Source organism: Calidris pugnax, unplaced genomic scaffold, assembly GCF_001431845.1.
Source record: "Calidris pugnax isolate Ruff unplaced genomic scaffold, ASM143184v1 scaffold70, whole genome shotgun sequence".
Taxonomy (NCBI): domain Eukaryota; kingdom Metazoa; phylum Chordata; class Aves; order Charadriiformes; family Scolopacidae; genus Calidris; species Calidris pugnax.
This window is the reverse complement of record NW_015090862.1, coordinates 12,604,663-12,623,241: the sequence shown is the minus strand read 5'-3', so window position 1 is coordinate 12,623,241 and position 18,579 is coordinate 12,604,663. Positions and strand designations below refer to the sequence as shown.

Here is an 18,579-nt window from a genome sequence, read left to right as displayed (position 1 = left end):
GCCCATCCTCACCAGCCCCATCCAAGGTAACCAGAAGCATCCACCCAGTTCATCAGGCGCTGGGATGGAGACCATCCCAGAGATTGCCAGGCCACTCAACTCTCTCTCGTACCTCTCTGCCTCTCTACCAGAGACTGTCACAACACACCTGGATGGAGGAAGGGCACTGGCAGATGAGAGGGCAAACCTCTGCAAGAGCAGCTTTCAGAGGGTGATGGTGCCCTACCAAGAGCAGGGGCTCAGGGAGTCCTCCAGGCAAAGCCAGGGCTGCTTTGGCCTGTGCTCAGTGTGTTGCAAAGCCGCTGGGGAGAAAGAAAGAGGAGGAAAGCCATGGAGGACAGAAGTAGCATGCTCCTGGCTTTAAAAAGGCTGAATTCAAACTAGTTCCATCACCCATAGAAACGTAACTCCTCCAAAGGCTCCAGTTTGTACCTGGACAAAGCAGAACCTAGAAAATGTCGGGGGCTTTGTATTACCTCCAATTTTCCACTGCCTTGTTGCAGTTTCTATAGGATTTTCTTCCACAGTGACCAAGTGCTGTGCTGCTCCTCCTCTAGGAAAGCTCCCATTGGAGGCATTTCTCCCTGTGGTCCTCCTCCCTCTGGCCTGCCAACAGCCCTGGGCACCTGCCGAGCACCTCCCTGCCACGCTCCTCTAAAAGCATCCTCCAATTTTCAGGTGCAATTGGCATCCTCACAAAACCGAGGGCAGCAATCGCCCCACTAGCAAACTGCAACAGCTAGAATCACAGAATCACAGACTGATATGGGGTTGGAAGGGACCTCTGGAGATCATCTAGTCCAACCCCCCTGCCAAAGCAGGTCCACCCAGAGCAGGTTGCACAGGAACGTGTCCAGGTGGGGTTTGAACGTCTCCAGAGAAGGAGATTCCACCACCTCTCTGGGCAGCCTGTTCCAGGGCTCTGCCACCCTCACAGGAAAGAAGTTCCTCCTCATGTTTAGGTTAAACTTCTTATATTCAAGTTTGTGCCCATTTCCTCTTGTCCTGCCACTGGGCACCACTGAAAAAAGACTGGCTCCATCCTCCTGACACCCACCCTTTACATATTTATAAGCATTTAGAAGGTGCCCTAGGAAAGGATTCGGCTGCTGGGAGAAAAGAAACAAGACACACGGTAAAAAAACTACCTCTGCACAAACACAGCAAAGCCTGTAGGCTCGTACAACGTCCTTGGTTCTTTGTTCACCAAGCGAGGGCCAACATGTTACCTCGATGCTGCAGCACAGCCCTGAACAGCTGGGACTGGGGGCACTGTGCCCCTTGTCAATTCTCCTCACATGCAGGACCACGAAGTCGCCCACGAGTTACTGGTTTCCAGATTGCTAGTCTAAAACCAGTGTGGTATTTTTATGTCAAAACATCGGGAAAAGAATGTGCAATTCGGGGTTTTTCCCAGCTCGGTATTTTTCTGAGAAATTCTCATTTCCTGACGCGGTAAGTACAGCTCTTCCCCGGGAGAAACAAAGGCAAATCAGACCTTAAATGGCTCTAGCAGAGGACTCTGCTGCCTGATGAGCAGTCAGCCTGGTGGGCAGGTAGTGCCAGGCTGTTACTGCTCCATCGACCAACTTTGCACAGCTCAGCCCACATCCCCCCACAGCCCCGGAGCAAGGAAAAAAGAAAAAAAAAAAAAAAAAAAAAAAAATGAAAAAAATAAAAGCCCTTTCACCATTCCCTACTCCTGAGAAGTATTTGGCCAGAAAAGCTTTTATAACCATCTAACAAGACAGGGAAGCACAAGGATTCAAGCACATCAGCGACCTGGGCTCTGAAATGCAGAAAGCAAGGCAAAAGCAAACCCACAAAATCCTGTCCCGTTGCTTGCCCACAGCACCATCTATTTGCTCTGCAGCGTGCACTCGTCTGATAAAGGTTCAGACAAGGATGAAAGCTGTCAGAGGGCCACATGTCCCATTGCCACCCAGCCTTTACCATCCCTCTGCCCACAGCCCTGAGAGATCCTGCAGGAGAAACTGGCAGAACAGCAGCAAAACAGAGCACACAAACAAGAAAGACAAAGAGACTTCTTAAAACGTCAGAAATCTGATTCTTCTTGTCTGGGTCAAAAAGGACTGAGAGAAGCATAATAGACGCCAGCACCTGAGCAAAAGGAAGGTCCTATAAGTACACTGAGAACATCAGGGAGCTAAATCAGGGCCAGCCACTCAGTGCTGGAAGGTTAATTGAAAGGAGTCTTTAGTAGGGACACACCATTAACGGATACACAGGTTTGACTCTAATGGGATTTCTGTGGCTGGCTGTCTAATGCAGTTTATATAAGAAATATTGCAAGTGTCCTGCTTTTACTACTTGTTTGTTTATTTTTAAAAGCAAAGGCAGCACAAGAAATAACAAAAGATGGGGATTCTGCTGCCAGTCAAACATGGTTTCCAAGTCAAGCATCTCCTCATCACTTAGTGCCTATCTGAAAAGCCACAGGCTCAAGAGCTTTCCGATACACTCACGGACTCCAAAAGAAAGCATCAGAGAACTGCACACGTGAAAAGGGAGGAAAGGCTCAAAGGAAAGTGGCTTTCATGCCAAGATGTGGATGCTTAGAGGAACTAACATAAATGGGGATGCCACCAGGTTGTTACAGAGCAGCAGTGGATTCCAGCAGGATCCCAGACTTTAGGAAGGTCCCATCTGCATGTTCTCAGCCACGATGTTCTGCAAAGCTGCATCACGGCTGGGAGCAGCACGCAGGGGAAAATCCAAGTGCCATGGCCCAACCTAAAAGCAGTGGGTAGGTGATGGGTCCTCTGCCAAGCAAGGTGTGTCCTTCAACTTTCATCTCTTGATCACAGAGCATCAGCAGAAAAATGGCCACAAGGTTAGACAAACGCTAAAGGAAGAGTTTCTGAAAACAAGTTGGGTGAGTAATAACACACAAAAGGGAAAACATAACCAAAGGCCAAGTATTCAACCCCCAGCATTAGCTCATGTGGACAAGAATTTAAGAAATCTGTAGTAACTACAGAAATGCCTCAGGTAAGAACATCCTTGAACAGGCTGGTACTCCAAGTGCCAGGAAGAGGCAGCAAACTCCTATGTGATGTGCCTGTGTGGTCCAAGGCACACCCCTGCCATCTCTTCTTAGCAAAGGGATTCCTGTCTGCACCATTAAGATTTTTGGATGACAAAGACAATAAATCAGGCTCTTAAAGCAAATTCTGTTTATTCCATTTTTGTCTTGTATGGCTAACAAATGTTCATTCTAGCCTAGGAAAAATCTCAGGTAGAAAATATCTCCCCTTTCCTCCCACCCTCCCCACCACACACACGCTTTTTGTTACTTAAATAAAAGAATCAAAATTTCAAGCATGAGAGACTTTTCTTTCAATACATTTCTATAATAAAATTAACTCTGTTGTAGATATAAAATGCAGCAGCCAAGACCAGAGGATCTGCTACGCTACTCCAAGGCAATTACTACCCAGAATGATCAATCAGTTTGTCTGCAAACATAATAAGAAAATACTTAGCACTTATCCAGCACTTTTTATCCATGAATCTCAAAGTGTTTTACAAAAGCTGAAAATATGTTTTTGGCCTCATTTGCGGAGAAGAAAACACCAGCTGGAACAGGAAGAGATTTGCCCCCAGTCACAGAACAATTTAATAGCAGAGCTAAGAACAGATCTCTGGTCTTAAGCCCCTAGTCCAACAACCCGCACCATGCTCACTGCTTCACACAGGACAGCCTGAATTTGGCAAAAGCCCCAACTGCAGAAATGCTGAAATGGTTTATATTTTTGCCACACACACACACACAAAAAATGATGTCTAAATGGAGATCTCACAGCTATTTCAGTAAGCACTGACCTCCGAGGCTGTGACACCAATGAGTAAACCCAGTCTTGGATGGAGCTGCTGAGAGGTTTTTGGGAAAAAAAAAAAAAAGAAAAAAAAAAAGTCTCATACTGGAAGCGTGAACAAATGTGAGAGTGGTGCAGAAGGACCTAAATCCATTATCTACAATGTGCAAATGATTCTCCACTTGGAGCTTTAACTGAATGTTTGAGGAACAGATCGCAGGATAAAAACCTAAAACCTTGACAAATAGTGTTATTAGATGGAGAGGAACCTGGAACTAAAGCGTGCGTGGCCTGACACCTCCTCTATTAGCAGTCTCCTGACCTGAAGTCGCTGTTGACAGTCCTGAGAAACCAACAGTGCAAACACCAGGAAAAGCACGATGAAATACAATGTCTTAGCCTAGAAATATGTTTAGCAAGACCAGGAGAGGAGACAAGTACTATGAGACAGAGAGTAAAGGCTGATTGAAGGACCCCAGGGCACCCTCCATTACAAGGTTCACTATTCATCCTATAAGCAGGCACCCACACGGTTATTATCCTATGCACTGCCATGAAAAACGAATATATAACTTCAATATTGTTCTTCACAGGCCACAACATATCACCCCCAGCTCATTTTGGTCCAAACAAGACACCCACAGGGTCCTTTTGAAGTAGAGGGTCTCCCATGTATAAGCACCAATTTTTAAATGCCCCCCTCTGTCCCTCCCATAGGAATGGGACAACAGCAGGCTCCAGCTTCCGACAGGGCACCTCGCCATGCTGGGATGGTTGCACCGCCTGGCAGCACAGTTATAAACCAGCCTGTGTGCAGAAAAAAACCTAAATGTTGGCCTACAACCAAAAACTCCTCTTTTTTAAATTTTTTTTTTTAAGAGAAGGGCAGGCCAGCATCCTCACCAGCCCACAGTGGCAGGTAATATTACACCCAGGAGCCTATTTTATCATAAACACCGCAGTGGTCCAGCCAGCACCGACACACCAGCCAGCTGTGCTTTGAAGCCTGGGGACAGCAAATGGGGTTCTCACAGAGAACAGGGTATCAGAGATAGTTAAGCAACCTAAGTCAACAAGCTCATCTCCCACCTGCAAACCTGCAGCCATACACGTTAACTCAGGTCTCCCCCCTCCTTTGTGGGCAAATCCAAATGCTACTAATTCTCCATGCTCATACTCCAACACGCAGGAGGGTGCCAGCAGCTGGGTCTCCCTTCCCCTCAGCAGCAGAACCCTGAGGATTCACCCCCACGCTGCAGAAAAGTCCATCTGATGTGACTGAGGAGGTGCTGCTCCTCCCCACACCCTTCCCAGCCACCCATCTTCCTTCTGTGCCCACGTCTTTGTGCATTAGAAACACAGGCAGCTGCCCCAGCTTTCTGCTATTAACATCCCACCTTTCACTTAGGAGCTTTTAGAGATACTAAGGCACAAAGATTAAGTGACTTGCATAAGAGTCAGGAACACACCTCATGTCTCTCAACTGATGTGATTTCTCACATCTTTTTTTTTTTCCTGACCTCTTGCATATTAAAATCAAGTGAGTAGATTGTGTGGATGAGAACAGGATTTCATTTCCCTAGTAATACTGAAGACACAAACACGGGCAGCTGTATTTCTAAGCCCTCCCCATGGCTCCCATCCACTCCCTCTACTGGGAGCCTCTACCGAGACCGTTTGTCTCAACGTGGCAGGAGAGCACCGGTGCAGAAGGGAGCACTCCACAAACGCGTTGCAAAGCTCCACCTCTACCATCCTAAGGAGAGAAAAATGGACATGCCTCTGGGAAACCAGGAAAGGAACCTCAGCTATGCTTTGTTCACCAACAGGAATGGAGAACAACATAGGGCACAATGCCGCGGGGACCTCCGCGGTACAAACAGGGTCAGAAGAAATATTCCCAGTCCTAACTTGATGGGATCAGCTTTCCATATCTGAGATCCCTGCAAGATGCCAGCTGGTAGGAGCTCCCAGGTCAGGTTTCTTGACACGAGTGATGGTTTGGTTTCCCAGAAGGTGCAAACATCTGGCTTTGGTGGGTCTGTGGCAGAGGCCCAGAGCCCAGGAGAGCAGCCGCCCTGCCCACGTGTCGCGCTACGTGCAGCTGTGCCTCATGTGGAAGTTCACCACGTACTCGGCGTTGGTGCGCTGCACCGAGATGGCAAAGGGCTCGAAGGGATGGAAGGTGAACGCAACCAGGCGTCGCACTGTGTGATTGATGGGTCGCCCCAGGAGTCCCGCCTGGATCTCAAACTTCAGGAGGCCAGAATCACGAGCGTAAAATCTGAAAGGAAGAGAAAGTCAATTATGGCTGTTCCCGACTACTGACTTTTCCTTCTGGGTTCTTCACACACAGAGACAAGTGCCTTGTTCAATCTCTGGTACTCCCTCAGGGGCAAGAGGTCCTCAGCTGGGTGTCTGGCTCTTGTCGATATGGGAAAGTCCCTCCCAGGGCAGCTAATTTTCCAATGTCTAGAAAAGCTTGACTTCATTTTAGTACCACCAGTGAGAGAACTCTGCCTGCCATTTTGGTGGATGTAGCTGACTTCACAAGGGGGAATAAGTTTGGTCCAGACCTCACCTGTCCTGGCTCTCCATCCTCTCTTAATATATAAAATTGCTCTCCTTGATCCCTAAGGCAGATATACTGTACAGAACTCAGCTCACTTGCTTTAGCAATGGCCTTCACTCCGAGTGTAAGGCCACCCCTTTCCTCTCCTGCTGCTGCCAGGTAGGCTTTACGCTTCTGCTCTTGTGCCTCACTATATCCCACTCAGGATAATGAAGGTAAACATATGGATTCAATTTTGCTCAAAGACGCCAAGTTGTACTTTACAGCTCAAGCAAGGCTTTGCAGTTCCTTTTAGACTTCCATCAAAAGAATTAACAAGATAGGATGGGAAGAAAGCACCTGGTGGACTGTATTCAACAATTAGAGCAAGAGCAGGGGTCAAGGAAAACCTTGCATCCTTCTGCTGTCACCCACAAACCTGCCTGTGGGTCAAGCTCATTTGTGTCTTCGAACAGGTGAGGTCCAGAACACAGCTTCAGTACAAAGCAATCACTGCCAAGGGGATGAGGCAAACAGTGCTGAAGAGACAGGAGAGTTGAGCAAGCTCTTTGCTTCTTGAACCTTCTCTGCATACTCTGTGTAACCAGCATAACCCCAGGTAACACCACTGTCCTGTGCTGCTGTGGGAACAGGGGGACTCTCTGCGATGACCCAACCCTCCCCAAGACTTTGGTGGAGGTTTCTGGGATGTGGCAGTGGAGGTTTCTGGATGTGGAACCTTCACAAAGCAGCTGGGCTCTAACTCAAGTCCTCACCTTCAAGTTGTCTCAGTTCCTCAGACCATTTTCTCTGCGCTTTCAGTTTTGGGTGGAGAATTGCCATTTTGCCTCTCAGCTGTTTCCTTTTCCACCATCACTTAGTACATGTAGGTATTTTGCATTTTCCTCTGGTTTTAACTCCGAGAATGCTTTTAATCTCAGAGCACATTTTCCCCCCCGCCAGCAATACGATGCACTCAGCTCTCAGTCTGGAAGAACGGGTGATGACAGATACAGGCGATGCTGTTTCAGGAGCAGACATACTCCACATTTTAACAACACAGCCTATTGAGAACCTCATGTTCTTCCTGGAGGGCCACTCTCCTCTCCCTTCCTCTGAATCAAAGTGCCAGCCCGCCCTGCCTGAAAATTGCACACAAGAACCCAGCAAGAGAGTCACAATCTTGGCATTTGGCTTTTCAAAAAGACCTTTCCCTCCTACACAAGGCTGGCTATGCAGAGGGTCATTCTTTAAATAAAGCACAGTCCCCCATCTGCTCCTCTCTCTCCCCAATTCACAATAATTTATTACTCAAGATGAAGCTCCCTGTAATCTCAAAGATGTGCTCAGTTTGGTATTTTTAAATCTATTTTTAAAACTGCTCTGCAATCAGAGGCCATTTCCATGGGCTCTCACTCTGGGGATAAATTAGGCACTGCAATATAAAATTGTATGTCAACAGAAACAGCAAGACCAGCCTTTTCAAACTGTATGAAAATGGAAGATTTATCTGCAGACCAATTTTTGGTTAAATGGCTCCCTATTAGCCATCTAGATGGATTTTAGAGACCCCCTACTATAGGTATGGCTGTGTTAGAGCCTCTTCTTCCCAAGTGCTGTCATTTCACCCAGTGAATATCTCTTCAAGCTTCCTGAAAAGATACTGGAAGACGACAGTGATGGAGAACCTGAAGTCCTTCCCTTCTGAGAGCAAACAACCCTTGGTCTCTCAAGTAGCCAGAGAAGAGAGCTGACCCTTCTGGGATACAGAAAAGCACTAAGGGTTTAAAAGGACAGCACACAGAGGCACTGAAACCCATGTGTAAAAGGTACGGAGGGCCTTCCTATCTCGCACGTTGTGCCAGGAAACCGCACACAGATTACAACACCCCTAGCTGCTGAAGGGTTTTGCACTCCAGCCAATTATAGGACTTACATTACAAATTCTGTGGCCCCTCATTTCCTAGCCCTCTAAACCACAACGGGCAGTGGCATTATTTTATTAATCCCTTTGTTTTGCATGTGAGAAAAACAGCAGCGCTATTTCAGCTACCGAACGGTTAAGGTTTAGCGCCTCTTCTTCTCCTTACTTTCCAAAAACCAGGAGCCCCACTGCTCCCAGGCCCTATTCAAGTCCTAATTGACTCGGCAGAGCTTTGAGCTTTAAAAGCTCTGGCTCTGAAACGCCTGTTTGCTCAGGGGAGGGAGGGAAGGTGGCACTTTGCTTTGTTTACTACAAAGACGTAACCGCAGCAAATGACTGCGGTTTTGCTCCCTTTTGTCTGCGGGAGCCATACGCAGGTCGGTGCTGGCAGACAACTGCCACCCTGCAAGTTTCCAAGCACGACAAGGGGGAAAGGGCAGGCTTTTCTCTGCAGATAACATGGGAGCCGGAGATCAAACCAAATCATACAGGCAGAAGCAGAAATAATACAGGAAGAAAAAAAAAAAAAAAAAAAAAGAAATCAATTAAATATACATAATTTGGGAATTGAGAGCACAGGAATAATCAGTGCTTCCCCGCCACCTGAGTCAGGGCCAGGGGAGACATGAAACCACTTTTTGAGAATGCATTGATGAAAATAAAGTTGGGAAAGCAGCCAGAATGATCTCCCTAGGCTGCCTGAGCCCCCAACATGTGGGCAGTCACTAAACAAAGCACTTAGGCATTGAAGGCTCCTCTTTGTTTTCGGAGCACAGGTTTGCTTTTACAGTACTGTAAGTGGAAACACTATTCTGCCTGGAGAACTCAGCCTCTTTGAGCCTTTCAAGCCAGAGATGGAGGATTTTTAACCACTACTACTTGCAGCCATGGCTGCAGCCAACAAAAAGAAATAAATAGTCTTGGTGTTTCTGCAAGAAGCATTGCAAACCTCCTTATTCCCAAAATCAGACTTATTCCTTCCACCACCTTCTCTTCTGAGTTGAAGACTCAGAGAGAAAAGGAACAGAATGGCCCTTACATCTGGCTAAAACTCCTACTACAGAATCAAATTTCCTATAGATCACAGAAAGAAGGGGGATATGAAGAGGAGTACAGCTCCCAGGGCAAGAACTGTAAACAAGGAAAGTCTGAAAATAGCTAAATCAATACCACAAGCATTCTGAATAACACCTAACCCAGATGCTATTTTATTCACAGGACAAACCAGATCATCCTTGCCAGCTAAACCCACATGCTCTAAAGGGATCCCTCCAGCAGAGGAAAGCAGGCAACCAGAACGATATCACTCTGCAGCCCAAACACACCGGCAGGAGTGCAAGGAGAGGAGGAGGAACAAGAGCATTCATACAGAAAAAGCTCAGGCTTCGCTTCCCAAACCTTCCCCAGGGCAGCTCAGCATGAAGACCTGAAGAGCCCTCCCACACACACAAGATAAAACAGTTGTTGCAAGGAGAGAAGCCAAGCTTTGTGGGACTGCTGAAATAAACCCTCTTGGTGGAAGGATGTCATAAGAGAAAAAGGTCTTAATCTACTGCCTTTCCTGCAAATTTGTTGCCACGTGGCAGGTTTGGAGTTACTCTCCTCACATACAGCGAGGAGACACTCTAGAGCACTCTACAGTTTCTTGGCCTCTTCCATACCTTATAGGGTGATCACCGCAGGTCTTGGGCCGCTCCATGACCGACACCCACTTGTCATCGTAGCTGAAAAGGGAGAGGTCGAGGTAGGGGCTGCCACTGTACGACTGGGCGCTGATGGGGAGCTGGCCCAGCAGCCTCCGCACGGCCTCCGTGTGCCCTCCATACTTGGCATTCACGATAGTGTCTTTGAACCTGTACCAAACCAAGAAAGAGTTTTTTTTACTCACAAAGGCCACAGGTGAACAGCACAACTTAAATAAACTAAGGAGGAAAACTGATAGGGAAAGAAAAACAGCAGCAGTGTAAGAACTAAACCAGCTCATTTCCAAAGATGTATCACAGTGATTCAAGCATCGACCAGTTCTGGTGACCTTTTTATCCTCCCTCATCATTACTGTTTCTGCTCTGAAGTCCAAACTGACAGAAGGACAATTCTGTGCCTACCCACAAGGTCTGGCCCCAGCTGCCCTGCAGTACAGGAAATGAACAGGATCAGAAAGAGGGAGAGATGGATTAGCAGCTTATCAGTCAATCCAAGTTTTACCATGAAGCCTGGAAACAGCGTAAGCAAAAGCCAGTGGGTTTCACAGTAACAGTTGAGCCCTTAATGTTGACTTGAGAATCTCCCTCTCTCTAGCTGCTATGTTTTAAAAGGGAGAAACCTTAGATGAGGAAGAACCTTGATGAGAAGCCCAAAGCTCTTCAGAAACTACAGTGAGATGAAAGTTGTTCCTAGTGGAAAGTTAACACAGGCTGGATTTCTCTTTCCAAGTAAAATTTAAGTTTTCCATGTGCAAGAACAGTCAGATCAGCTGCACGGATGTCATACATCAAGAAGGGTAAACATTTCCATTTGACCAGAAGCACTCAGCCAAGAGCCAGCTTGTTGTGGATTGTGCTCTATTATACTTTGCTACGTAAGTTAAACACCTCTGTTACAGCCCCTTGTAGCCAAGGGGATGAAAAGATTCTCCTCTTTACTGCACAAGGCGGGAGTTGTTCTTTGTGTGTCTGCAGTGAGCTCTCTTTTTCTCTCTCCCACTAAGCATTATGGATTTCCTGATAGGCAGCTCTAGAAAGTTACAAACACTGTCAACTTCCTCTTAGTTATGTGACGTCAACCTAAAATCAGCAGAAGCTTCATGCCCATAAGTGATTGCCAAGTACTTTGGATGATGCGAAACAAGTCACTGGAATAACAAAACACCCTGAGTCATAAAAAAATATATTCCAAGAGAAATAACACACTCAGCCTCATTAAAACCACATTTGACTGTTACTGCACATTCTAGAAACACAGGTTATTTTGATATTTTTCTCAGCTTTCACAATAGGTCTAGGCAGATGAGTTTCCTTTCTCCTAGTACAGTTTGACAAGAACCACAACATTTTGCCTGATGCTGGAGAAAATGCTACTGAACCCAGTGTGATACACACTAAATTCAGAGAACGCCACTTGGCAAAATACATCCAAATAAATGACACTAGCATGTGGACAAATCTTATCTTCAGGGACCTAAGCTACTGGGCAGTAACACTTTAATTGCCTCCAGAAGAGTTACTACTCAAGGAGAGCCAGAAACATCTTTCCCTCAAAATTCCTCTTCCTTCTCCTAAGCACTGGATAGCCACTGCTTTTTTCCTTCCTGCAACAAGACACACACTGTGGAATATAAAACCAGATTCATGAGGCTGCAAGATATACCATGTAAAAGCCAGGCACAGTGACTAAAGGAACTGGTTTTCTTAGGGTTGCCATCATTATTTGATACTAGCCTTCAGCTGTCGGGGGCGAGCGTGTGTCTATACGGTATAAAGCATGCTCCGAATGGCTCACCGGCGCTGGATCTGCCTGGCAAAGTTGTTGCTGGAAGCTGAGCAGGGGAACTGGACGGCCTCACTGTGCAGGGTGGCATTCCTGAAGAGGTCACAGAAGTTCTCAAACAGCTCCAGCAGCTCATCAGACGTATTCTCGAATACGGCAATAACTTCTGTGGTCACCATGTTGTACACGACGAAGAAAGAAGGCTGGAGAGAAAGGCAGAGGTAACAGTTACCCAGGGGAGCTCAGGTGGAGAAGCTGTCCCTTCCTTCTCCCCTCATGACACTGCAGACCCTATCCAAATTTCTCTGCATTGCAGGAGAATCCCACGTCCTCACACTAATTCATTCTGCTATTCAAATGCCTCAACAGGTACCAAATTATCCACCTCTTAACTGTGATTAGTTATGAAGAAAACGTAATGGACTTCCAAGTTTTCAGCTTGAACCAGATGTCAATATTTGTTTTCTCTTCCTCTCTGCCCTCCACCAAATCCAAAAACGCTCTCTAAAGTGCCAAAATTAATTTTCATTCCTGCTGACAAAATTATTTAAAATCCAGTGCTAGCTGGCCATAAATTATTTTCTCCTTTGTGTAGAGACGTTATTTTCGTCTCCTCCTTAATATTTCCATCACACAGAGATCAGCCTTTTTAGTGCCCTGTGCACTACACCACTGCCCACAAAAAGTTGTGCCCTCCAGGTACCCTGCCAGCACAGAAATGAAAATCTGAAGGACACTAACGACTTCTTTTAAATGCCAGCATTCACCTGCAAGAAGGCCCAGGCACCGCGCTGTGGATTGGCAATGGCAGCATTTCATGGCACGAGCAAGCAAGAAAAGAGGAAAAAGGTGACATTGTGTCAGAGTGGCTACACTGAAGGGAAAGGACATTCCTGTCCCATTGGGAAGGGGCAGACTTAATTCTGGTTTGAGGTACCTTTTGTCAGAGGCAGGAGCACTAACACCCCAGCACCCCAAAGTAAGAACCTGATCCTGCTTCAAAGGCAACTAAATCCTGTGGTATATGCACACATCTGGTTAAATCTGCTGTCAATAAAGGCAATTTCTAAATGCTTCACCTCCTGCTCCCAAACAATGCTCAGGGATGACGGCAGGCACTCTGCTCATGCTACCCACCTGCAAATATCACAAGGTTTGTTTGTTTTACAGCCCCAAAATAAATTGTGATAACACAATCCAGCCCCCACATGTCAAAATGAAGCGCGCTACAAGAGGTTACTCACTAGGCTACTGCCTGAGGAAAGGGAAGCCCTTCTGAAATACAGGGTTGGAGCAGAGAGAAAATAAGAGGAGACAGGAGAAGGAAAAACTATTTACATCACTGAAGATTGCAGGGAGTATCCTCCAACCTTAAACAAAAAAAGTTCCTTGGCCAGGTTAACACCCAGACATCTACAGGATGTCCTTGACCACAGAAATTACCCTCACTGCTGTTTAGCAGCACCTAAAACCTGGGCAAAACATCCTCACAGCATGGGTGGTGGAAGTCGAGTGTCACAGAAATCACCCAGCAAAGCTGGCAAGTCTATCAACACAAGCCTAGAACAACAAAAAAACCCATGCTACACATACACAGGACGGAATTAAAAATCTTCAAGGATTCAGTGCAGACCCTGACAACATACAAGCAACCCACAAGCATGAACAGCAACTTCCTCGGCCTTCTTGGCAGTGAAGCCAGGAAGAAGAGAGGAGCCTGAAGTGAGATGCAACCTTGTGTTCCTCTCTGATGGATGAAAGAATAATCAAGAGTTTTAGTTATTTTGTGAGCCGAGTTTTCTCCAGGAAGCCCTGACACAAAGCCCGACACAAAGCCCTGAAGGGAGGTCGACACATCTGGAATTATCTCCTGAAAGAACCAAGGAATGAGCCGCTTTTCCTCCAGCAGAAAACACACCGCCCGAGGAACACCACAAACAAACCACAACCTGCATCTTAAAGTAACCCTCGGGTGAAGCAAGTCCAGAGCACGCTGCAGCAAAGCCACCACAAAAGCCTTGGAAACCACAGCAGAGAGAGGAGCCGAGTCTACCACAAACATTTACATCGGGGTCAGGAGCACCCTTCCAGACACCAGCAACGAGCAGAACGCTGCAGGCCACTTGCACAAAGCTTTAATGTTTTGGAGACAGTCACTCAGTTTTACACGAATGGTTAACATTCATTAAATTAAGCCTCACCTATTCCGTCCCAAAGTAACTCCCTCAAACGAACACCACATAAGAGACAAATAAATCAAACCCAGGAAGAATTAGACTAAGGCAACGCAAAGAACTACTGTTCATTTCTTCTAGGAGCTAAGCCCTGGATCTGGTAGATAGGGAGGAAGAGACAGGTACAAAAGAAAAACAAACACCTGGGGAACAATCAGACCTACGTGCAGCACTGGAGTTTTATTATAAATTCTTACTAAATACTTTCAAAAGAATGAAATCCAAGCAGATTTAGTAGAACAGATGAAAAAAATACCTTTCTCAGTTTCACACAGCTAAAAACCTGATCACCACTCTAACAGTAGCGAAAAGAGATGATCAAGCTGTGGGATGGTGAAATGTCTGGAGGGACCCAGCACTGACTGAGCTATATTTGCTCTAATTCAACTTCTTTCGTACTAAACTGAAAGGAGAAGCAATTGGCACATTTGCTAGATCTAAGAGCTGCTACTCCAATTTGGAGAGATCATCAATACCATCTCTAATAGAAGCTCGAACAAGTAAGTATGTAGGCAGAATAGAAAAGATAATTCTACTGGGGAAAAAATGAAGACTATTATATTTGAAAAACATGCTTGAAGATACACGAGAAAAGGGAGCGACTACCTCTACAATGTAAGTGTACTACATGAAACAGCAGCTGAAAAAAAAAAAATCAGCCAGGGTTGTGGAAGCAGAAGAGGGTTGTACAGCATCTATGAGCACAGGAAACAATCCCTGGAGAAAGGGGACTCGATAACCACGTCAGAGCTTCTCTCTCTCATTTTTAGTTGAGAAGGAAGCAATGAAATTACGAGAGCAAAAGGTAAGGATGTTATTCAGCTATCACAGGCGTCAAATGTTCACACAAGAATGAAGTACCGGAGATCTTACACAACATCCACAGGCTCAGCTAAGAACCGCAGCTCACAGCATTGTACCTGCTTGAGCACTTGCCCCAAAACGAGGAGCAGCCTGAGGAAGCAGGCAGTACCTGGGAAGGATCCGTCACCCGCAGCGTGACCACGTCTTCACTAGTGTATTTGATAAATAGATGGTTCTCATCCAGAAGCTGCATCTTCCACATGCGGAGCTGTCTCAACTGATCAAAGTACTGGAAGAACCTTCTTTTTGCTATTGCGCTTCCGTCCTGCTCAGCCCTTCTCCACAGGTACACCAGCAGCCTGTGCTTCAAAGAGTTGATGAAGGGCTCTTTGTAGGGGTTGGCCATCCCGGTCTGAGTGTCCCGCTGCACCTCGGGATAGACCGCAGACAGAGTGAGGAGATCATCCTCGTAGCAGAAGCGGCCGATAGTCCGTACGTCAATGAACGTACCCTCGGGTGTCACTTGAAAGACGTGAATAGTCTGTTGCTGCACAGAGAGAATGGCCAAGATGTTCTTATAGAGGTACAGCCCCTGGTTGTGAGACAGGATGACTTTGTCACATTTGAAAGTCCGCGTGTCGCAGAGTCTGCCCGTGTGGAGGTCTATGATATGCAAGGAATAATCCTCCAAGGGGGACCGGGGGTTAGGGGTCACCGACTCGCTGTTGCGGTAAACCTCGAAGAAGGGAGGGTGAGGCTCCTCGGGCAGGTAGGCAGCAGACCCCACGATCACGTACCGACAGTCATCCGTGAACAAGCTGCATTCACGGTTCAAGTGCTCTCCGTTGGAGGCCACGTTGGTGATATGGAGCAGGACAAAGAAGCGTTCAAAAAGCCGCCCCCGGATGTTGACAGATCTTTGGTCGTTGCCGTTGGCCAGGATCTCTCCCTCATAGCCTTGCAGGAGGTCTTCCGCTGCCTGGCAGCCTTGATACTCGTAGATCTCCAGAGAGGTCTGATCGGAGGAGAAGGCAATGAAGTAGCGGCCGTCAGGGGAAAACTTGCGCAAGAAGCAGGGTGGCTTCTCCACGTTGACCACGGTGAAGTTGGGGAAGACGTTCTGGTGGAAGACACGAACTTGGTGCCAGTGGGTGCCGGCTTTGCCCGAGCTGATCCGACGGCGCTCCAGGCGGTGGATGACATTCTGGTTCTGGATGCGGCGGGGCCTGATCGTGGGGGCGTCATGGTCCATGGTCAGAGCTCTACTTCATCTTCACCCTGCCAGGGGGGAGGGAGCACATATATGCTATGAGACCACAGCGAGATAGGGGTAGAATCCAAGATACTGAGGGACCTGCTTGCAGGGTCATGATAGAGAAATGCCCCATAGCACCCAGGGAGCAGGGGTTCAGCTGAAAAGTGCAGACATGCCTTTGGAAAGTGGGGACAACACAGGAGGACCAGAGAAATGGAGAGAGAAACCTCAGTGGGAGGTAACAAGGAAAACAGAAGAACCCAGAGGAAACCCCAGTGCACCAGGGGGGATGGGACATGCAGGGAACCCCAGTGTACCAGGGGGAATGGGATCTGCAGGTCTGTGTGCTGATGAGGGAGACACAGGGGGGCAGAAGGAGAGGATGGAGGGAGCCAAGGATGGGGGCAGGCAGAGGTGAGCCCCAAGAGAATGGAAGGAGCCCCCAGGGACCAGAGAGGGAGTGAGAGGAGCCAGGGACAATCTGCAGACCAGCCTGCTGACATGAAGGCGCAGGAGAGCAGCTCGGAAAGGACAGAAAGAGCTGGGGGCGAAAGGACCGAGAGAGCTGGAGGCGGCGGGGGCACCTGAGGGGTCACCGGGAAGCCTACGGGTCTCCCTGCAGGGAGCACAGGATACTCGGCGGTTGTGAGGGACACCGAGCTCCAGGAGAAGCCTGGGGAGGTGGGGGGGAGCTGCGGGCCCGCTGCCCGAATGCAGCGGGACCCCCGGCTGCTCTCCCACCAGCCCGGAGGGTGAGGGGGAGAGGGGGGAACCGGGTGCCGCCGTGGCCGGGCCAAGGAGCCGGGGAGGGAGGGGCAGGCGCGGGGCGGAAGGAGGCTGCGCTCACCGCTGGGGCCCGGCGCTGGGTCCCCCCGCCGCCGCCGCTCACTCTATGGCCGCCGCCATCTTTCCGCCACCGCACGACGACGCGCAGCGACGGTGGCGGCGGGAGGGTGTCCGTTCCCCCCTCAGCTTCCGCTTCCGGCCACCGGGCCGGCGAGGCGGGCCAGAGTGTCGGCGGAGCCGGGGGAGAGCGCGCCCCCTGGCGGAGGGAGGGAGCGCTGCGGGGAGGGAGCGCTTGTACAACCCGCACCCCCCGAAAACCCGCACCCTCCCTGCACCCATCCTGCACCCATCCCGCACCCATACTGCACCCATCCCGCACCCATACTGCACCCATCCTGCACCCCCTAAAAGCCTACACTCGCCCTCCACCCATTTGACATCCCCTGCATCCCTGCACCTATCCTGCACCCCCCAGAAACTGTACCCATCCTGCACCCCCCAAAATTCCGCACCCTCCCCACACCCATCCTGCATCCATCCTGCACCCCCTAAAAGCCTACCCCCGCCCTGCACCCATCTGACACCCCTTGCATCCCTTCACCCATCCTGCACCCCCCGAAACCCTGTACCCACCCTGCACCCATCCTGCACCTATCCTGCATCCATCCTGCACCCCCTGAAGCCCTACACCCACCCTTCTCCCATCTAACACCCTCTGCATCCCTGCACCCATCCTGCAGCCTCTGAAACTGCCACCCATCCTGGTGAGGCACTGGCCCAGGTTGCCCAGAGAAGCTGTGGCTGCCCCATCCCTGGAGGGGTTCAAGGCCAGGCTGGATGGGGCTTTGAACAACCTGGTCTGGTGGGAGGTGTCCCTGCCCATGGGACAGGACACCATCGGTCCCTGGAGAGCAGCTCGGAAAGGACAGAAAGAGCTGGGGGCGAAAGGACCGAGAGAGCTGGAGGCGGCGGGGGCACCTGAGGGGTCACCGGGAAGCCTACGGGTCTCCCTGCAGGGAGCACAGGATACTCGGCGGTTGTGAGGGACACCGAGCTCCAGGAGAAGCCTGGGGAGGTGGGGGGGAGCTGCGGGCCCGCTGCCCGAATGCAGCGGGACCCCCGGCTGCTCTCCCACCAGCCCGGAGGGGGAGGGGGAGAGGGGGGAACCGGGTGCCGCCGTGGCCGGGCCAAGGAGCCGGGGAGGGAGGGGCAGGCGCGGGGCGGAAGGAGGCTGCGCTCACCGCTGGGGCCCGGCGCTGGGTCCCCCCGCCGCCGCCGCTCACTCTATGGCCGCCGCCATCTTTCCGCCACCGCACGACGACGCGCAGCGACGGTGGCGGCGGGAGGGTGTCCGTTCCCCCCTCAGCTTCCGCTTCCGGCCACCGGGCCGGCGAGGCGGGCCAGAGTGTCGGCGGAGCCGGGGGAGAGCGCGCCCCCTGGCGGAGGGAGGGAGCGCTGCGGGGAGGGAGCGCTTGTACAACCCGCACCCCCCGAAAACCCGCACCCTCCCTGCACCCATCCTGCACCCATCCCGCACCCATACTGCACCCATCCCGCACCCATACTGCACCCATCCTGCACCCCCTAAAAGCCTACACTCGCCCTCCACCCATTTGACATCCCCTGCATCCCTGCACCTATCCTGCACCCCCCAGAAACTGTACCCATCCTGCACCCCCCAAAATTCCGCACCCTCCCCA

The 18,579-nt window shown here is 49.6% G+C and overlaps 1 protein-coding gene across 3 annotated transcripts; it reads right to left on the bottom strand.

The window, feature by feature from the left end:
* Positions 1–3,239: 3,239 nt before the first annotated feature.
* Positions 3,240–18,180, bottom strand: DET1 (de-etiolated homolog 1 (Arabidopsis)). Of its 3 annotated transcripts, none has more exons than XM_014944256.1 (5): positions 18,121–18,180; positions 15,008–16,116; positions 11,813–12,003; positions 9,976–10,167; positions 3,240–6,123 (listed from the first exon to the last, which is right to left on the bottom strand). In XM_014944256.1, exons 2-5 carry the CDS (start codon positions 16,088–16,090, stop codon positions 5,934–5,936), a joined length of 1,656 nt encoding a protein of 551 aa, XP_014799742.1. In that variant the 5' UTR covers positions 16,091–16,116; positions 18,121–18,180; the 3' UTR covers positions 3,240–5,933. The 3 variants fall into 3 exon arrangements, with proteins under 3 accessions (XP_014799742.1, XP_014799741.1, XP_014799743.1); XM_014944255.1 differs by lacking the exon at positions 18,121–18,180 and adding an exon at positions 16,941–17,070; XM_014944257.1 differs by lacking the exon at positions 18,121–18,180 and adding an exon at positions 16,678–16,737.
* Between the last annotated feature and the right edge of the window lie 399 nt (positions 18,181–18,579).

Excerpts from the sequence above, each read along its gene's own strand:
- DET1 (XM_014944256.1), bottom strand. The coding sequence starts at position 16,090 with ATGGACCATGACGCCCCCACGATCAGGCCCCGCCGCATCCAGAACCAG. Across the intron at positions 12,004-15,007 it reads GGGTGACGGATCCTTCCCAG|CCTTCTTTCTTCGTCGTGTA; the intron begins GTACTGCCTGCT and ends CTTTCTCTCCAG. Across the intron at positions 10,168-11,812 it reads GCCAGGCAGATCCAGCGCCG|GTTCAAAGACACTATCGTGA; the intron begins GTGAGCCATTCG and ends GGTTTGGTACAG.